This window comes from Trichosurus vulpecula, chromosome 5 (assembly GCF_011100635.1).
Source record: "Trichosurus vulpecula isolate mTriVul1 chromosome 5, mTriVul1.pri, whole genome shotgun sequence".
In the NCBI taxonomy this organism is placed as follows: domain Eukaryota; kingdom Metazoa; phylum Chordata; class Mammalia; order Diprotodontia; family Phalangeridae; genus Trichosurus; species Trichosurus vulpecula.
Window position 1 is genome coordinate 303056720 of NC_050577.1, and position 5753 is coordinate 303062472.

General features: G+C 59.5%; 1 protein-coding gene across 1 annotated transcript; it reads right to left on the minus strand.

Moving 5' to 3' along the window:
- Nucleotides 1-691: 691 nt before the first annotated feature.
- On the minus strand, nucleotides 692-4942 carry ADM2 (adrenomedullin 2). Its single transcript, XM_036758822.1, has 3 exons — nucleotides 4650-4942; nucleotides 4267-4430; nucleotides 692-2148 (listed from the first exon to the last, which is right to left on the minus strand). The coding sequence occupies exons 2-3, from the start codon at nucleotides 4374-4376 to the stop codon at nucleotides 1779-1781; spliced, it is 480 nt and encodes a 159-aa protein (XP_036614717.1). The 5' UTR covers nucleotides 4377-4430; nucleotides 4650-4942; the 3' UTR covers nucleotides 692-1778.
- Nucleotides 4943-5753: the final 811 nt, after the last annotated feature.

The following is a 5753-nucleotide window of genomic DNA, read 5'->3' on the forward strand; positions in this document are numbered from 1 at the left end:
TGGTGCAGCAGAGTCAGCAGACTCAGACCATGGCCAAAGCCTGACCCCAAGCCCAGAGAAAACCCTGACTCCAAATTGATTTCTTTCCACTGAGTCCTGGCACACTGCAGCTCAGCTGGCTTATATCCTCTGCTATAGTCCAAGGATTTGGGGGGAGGGGAAACCTAGGCCTTGGATTCTGGGCCCAGCTTCCAGTCCTTACAGGTAGGGGGGTATCCCACAGAACCCCCACCCCTGCCCCAAGATGCCTAGGCCCAGGAGTAGCCTTTGACTCTCCACCCATAGGAGAGTCTGGGAGCCTTCAGGAATGGCCCCTGGCTTGGGCTCAAGTGGGCAGGGGGCAGGGCTGAGGCTCAGAGAGGGTTCCGTTCCTCTTTCCTCTCTGGGTCCAATCAGGGTCTCCAGCTATGCCCCTTCTGGCCTCTGGGAGGCAGCAAAGCTCCCTTTGGGGTTATAATTTGTCCACAATTGAGTCCTAGCCAGGGGCTGGTTCTGTGTGTGTCTGTGAGTGTACTAGTGGGAGGGTCAGAGCACCTATGGGTGGTGTGAGGCTGTGTGGGGGACTCTGGGAGGGGCCTCCGCCTTACTTGCTCCTCCTGTTCTCCCTCGTGGCAGGCAGTGGGAAGTGGGGGGACACGAGGTGGCAGCAATGGATTTCCTCTCCCCTGGGGCACACACACTGGCACAGGCATGAATGCACAAAGCTAGCTTTAGTTGAACAGGTATACATCTACAAAGAATAAGTTATGCCTCCCCAGCTGACTCTAGGAGTCCCGTTCCCCACCCATGCCCCCAACTAGGCAGGAAGGACCTGGAAGTATCTGGGAATGTTAATCAAGGGCCTGTGAGACCCTTTGGGCTCCAGAAGTCATTGGGCAAGGCCCTTAGTTCTGAGAGCTCCCTAGGCATCTTCTCCTTACCCCCAGGGAGATGAGGGAGTCCCTGGCCATCTTCCTGGAATCAAGGGGGTCCTAGGCATCCCCCCAAGTAGCATCCTGGGTTTAGGGGGACCCTGAGTATCTCCCTCAGAGTTAAAGGGCTTTGGGTATTTGAGGGGGCCTGGGCATCTTCCCTAGAATTAGGGAGGCCTGGATATTTCTTCCACGGTTAGATGGGCCCTTGGCACGTATGCCCCAGATTGGAAGGGTTCTGGACGTCTCCCCAAGCTTAGGGGAGGTAACAATGCCTCATCACCTTCGCTCCAGTTATTCCTTGAGTCGTGAAGGAGCTGTTAGCTTTCAAGGGCAGGGGAGCCTGGGAGTCTTCTTGGGGGTTAAGGGGTATCTCCCCAGAGTGAGGAGACCCTGATCATCTTCCTCCAGGATAGGATCTCCTGAATATCTCCCTCCCCAAGTCCCGTTAGAAGGCCATTAGCGTCTCCCCAAAGGTCATGGAGCCTGGGCCTCAGTCTTCCCATCTGTACAATGAGGCCTGAACTCAGACTCTTAAGGCCCCCGGTCAGAGGGTGACGTGCGGGAGGAGACCATGGTCTGGTACGGGTTAGGGCATGGGTGCCCAGACAATGCTACTAACAAATAACAGTAACGAAAAGGTCCCATTTCTCTTGGGTTTTAAGATTTCCAAAGCACTTCCTCCAACACCCCGATGAGGTGAATTGTGTCAGGATTAATGACCATCCCCATGTTGATGCATGAGGAAGCTTAGCCTCAGAGGGCGAGTGACTGGTCCAGAGTCACACAGAAAGTAGGCCCCAGCCATGGGGGTCCCTGTGGTGAGCTCGGGGGTCTCGGTGGGGCTGTAGGGCAAGGGGTGGCTGCTCAGCCGTAACTGTGGGGACTCTTGGGGTTCATGGGGGCTGAGTCCTGCCTCCCTGACTGGCCCATGAGCTGCCTCAGGCGATGGCTGAGGTTCTGTACCTGGCAGGTGCTTAGGACACAGCCCATTCTCATGAGCTGGGCGTGGTGGCGCCGGGCATGCCTGCGGCCCCGGCCACTGCCCCTGCTCTTGCCCCTGGCCCTGCGGCCCTGCAGCTTTCCATGATGATGGCGATGATGGGGTGGGTGTCGAGGGTGGTGCCCCACAAGGGGCTCCAGGCGGGGGCCTGGCTGACCCGCAAGAGCCACCAGCCCCACATTCATCACAGCCTGGGATTCGAGGTCTTGGGCGGCTAGCCGGTCTGGGGGCTCCCTGCAGAGGAAAGGACAGGAACAGTGAACCTGAGCCCCCAAGCCCCCTCACACTGCTAGGCATGATGGTAGCTACCTGCCAGGGATGCCCTCTGGCCCTGGGCTACTGCTAGGAGAGGACCACAGCCTCAGGAAACCATTCTGGACACCAGTCATCAGGGTCACATGGTTCATTAACCCTCATCTACCCTGGGCAAAGGGCAACTCCCAGGCCTCTGTGGGTCACTGCTCCCTGGAATGTGGCCGATGGCGGTAATGACCCCACCCAGTCCTGAGTGCTGGGTAGCTGCCTCCTGAGCAGGGGGATAAGCCAAACCCAGCTTCAGCCTTCCTCATGCCCACCTGCATCTGTAGCCTCCCTGCAGACTTTTAGTCCAGGACTCCTGGATTTTGAAGGTTTTACTCCCCCCTCCCCTGGGCACAGGGCCCACGATATCCCCTCCAGCTCTGAGCCTGTGTCTCCATCTCAGCAGATCCCCCTCCTCTGGGCTCAGAGCCCATGATATCCCCTCCTAGCTCTGAGTCTGTGTCTCCACCTCAGCAGACCCCCCTCCCCTGGGCTCTGGGCCTGTGTCTCCATCAAGGCCCATGATATCTCCCCCAGCACTGAGCCTGTGTCTCCATCTCACCAGATCCTCCCCCCAGCTCTGAGTCTGTGTCCCCTCCTCAGCAGATACCCCTCCCCTGGGCTCTGAGCCCATGATATCCCCTCCCCTGGGCTCTGAGCCTGTGTCTCCATCTCACCAGATTCCCCCTTCCCTGGGCTCTGGGCCCATGACCTCCTCTGCACATACTGCCCCCTCTTTTGTGACCTCCATATCAGAGGCAGAGTTGGTCCAGAGGAAAAAGAGTCCTTGCAGTCAGAGGACCTAGGATCAAGCCATAGCTCTGACCCGTTGTTAGTTTTGTGACCCTGCTGCCCCTTTCTGGGCCTCAATCCCCCCCCCATAAAACAGGGCACCTCTTAGGGCGGGTCCTTTGTAGGGCTTTTATGAGAACGGTGCTTTGTAAATCCTAAGGCAGCAGCTCTCCTGCACCTTCAGTCAGAAACGTGTGGGGAGGGGGGGGCAGGGTTGGACTTAGGCCCTTGGCTTCAGGGTGAGTCGAGGCTGGGAGGTCCTGCATGTCCCTGGATCTCCAGGCTCAGATGTGCTGACCCTGGTTTATCTGGCAGCAGTTTGGGGGGGGCTGGCTTCCTGGCTGGGAGGCTGCTCTCCTTCAGAAGTGGGGCAATGTGCTGCCCTAGAAAGGTCTGCAGCAAGTCAGGGGACATGGGCTCCAAACCTGTCTTTGATGTTCACTGTCTTCCTGAGCTGGGGCCAATCAGTTCACCTCCCTGGGCCTCTGAGGTCCCCTTCAGATCCAGGTGGCTAGAGGTGGCAGGGCAGTGGACAGAACACTGGACCCTCAGTCAGGAAGCCTTGAGTTCAAATCCTGACTCCTATACTTACTAATTATGTGACCCTGGGCAAGTCACTTAACCTCTGTCTGCCTCACTTTTCCCCTCTGTAAAATGGAGTTAATATCCTCTACCTCCCAGAATTGTTATGAAGCTCAAATGCGGTCTCTTAAAGCTCTATAGAAACGCTGGCTGATTCCCTCCTGGTGATGCTGGCCCGTCCAAGGCCACTTCCCAGCTCCTGGTCCCCGAACTCCCAATCCTAGCGGTCACCTCTTTTCTCCCACCTGGGCTGGGCCCAGGCGTATCTGAGAGCCCAGGCAACGGCGCCCCCTGGTGGACTGACCAGCCATTAACCCTGTATGTGCTGCGGGAGAGAGCCCATTCCTTAGCCGGCCCCGCCCTGTTCCGCCCCCAGCCCCCAAAGCACTGGATGCGGGATCCGGGGGTCCACGGATCAGAGCGGGCCTAGCTCTGACTAGGTGAAGGGGCTCTGAACTAGGTTCTGCGATCTGGACCCCTGAAGGTGATCTGGAACCCTGAAGGAGAAGAGAAGTGATAGAGACGAGGGTGGGGTTGTGGGCGCTGGAGTTGGGCTGTTGTAGAAGTCGGGGGACTGGGGCTGGACAGGGTCGTGGGGTGCATATTGCATGCGAGAAGGAAAGACTGGGGCCCGAGGGGGCGGACCCTGAGCCCTGAGGGGGGCCACGTCGCACTCACCTGGGCCGGGCCAGCAGCGGGTGAGGTCCCAGGCGCCGGGACAGCGTGCCCGGGAGCAGGAGGCTGAGGAGGCTGATGCAACCGAGGGTGACGGGTAGGAGCCAGCCCATGGCAGGCTGGGGCTGTGCGGGGCTTCTGCGGGCTTCTGCGGTCCGGGGCTAGGGCTGAAGGGATGAAGACTGCCAGTGAACCCCTAGGTGCGTCCCTGGGGGCCCCCAGGCCCTTCCTCCAGACCTGGAGGCCCCGGGGCTCCTGCCCCCTCGGACCTTTCTACCTCCGGGCCCGAGCCTGCTTCCACCAGAAGCTACCCACCCCCCGCCTGCGCCCTAGTTCTCAGGACCTCTTCCCCCGCGCCGCTCTCTCTGCCTTCCCGCTCCCCCCACCTGAAGCGGGAGCTGTGAGCTCGGAGGGGCGCTCTGTGGGTCCGCCTGTTTGCACGAGGGCACGTCTGTCCTTCTAGGTCTGTCAGTCTCAGGGTGAATGTGGTGGGTGGGGGGCAAGTGGAGTGCTCAGAGATTCAGGGGTCGGGGCCGTCCGGGGCAGTCTTGCGGCAGCTCGCAGGTCTCGGGTGGACGTGGGCGCAGTTGCCGTCCGCGGTCCGGACGCCAGCCGGCTGTCCGCCGGCCGTGGCTGTCCGCTGTCTGTCAGCTGTCCGCGGTACGGTCCGTCCCGGGTTGGTCTGGTGGAGCCGGGCAGAGCAGAGCTTCTCAGGTTAAATATTCCCCTTCGGACCGGGGCGGGGCTGGCCGGCTCTCCACCCCTCGGCCCTCCCCGCCCCCACAGCTCTCCTGGTCCCAGTGGCTAGGGGCCTGAATCGCCTCCCCAACCCCCAGCCTGAGCAAAGGACCCGAGGGTGGGGGAGGGGAGCAAGAGCCCGGGCCTCTCTTGGGTTCTGGCCCCTGGAAGGGCCATCGGGAGGACAAGCTGCTTAGAGGGAGCCCCAAACACACCAGGTTCTTTCTTGGCTTTGGGTAGAAGATGCAGTATGGTGAAGGGCAAGAGGGTGAACTTCGAGTTACAAGATCTGAGTTCAGATCCGAACTCCTAAACTGCTGGAAGCACCCTGCACACGTCATGCTTCGGTTTCCCCCTTACGATCTCCAAAGGTAACTTGGCACTGGAAATCCTAGAATTCCCTCTGCTCATCCTACCCTAGAATTTCTCATACACTACCAGTTCCTTCCTCAAATAGCCTCCCTCAAGACCTCAGCTTTAGCCTCCACCAGGAAGGCTGCCCTGATTGCCCCAGCCCACAGGGACCTCACCCTCACTAGGGACTAACTGCATCTTCCTCGTCCAGTCCAGAACCAAGCTCTTTTCTTGTCATTTGATATAAGTGGTAAACAGGGGACCGCCTGGGGCTGGAGGATTCAAGCCCCACGGGGCTTGTCCAGACTGTTTCCATGTTGCCCAATATCTGGGGCTGAGGGAGGGTGCAAGGTGCTTGGGCTCAGCAGGACCCTTACCAGAACAAAGGGTTAAACTTG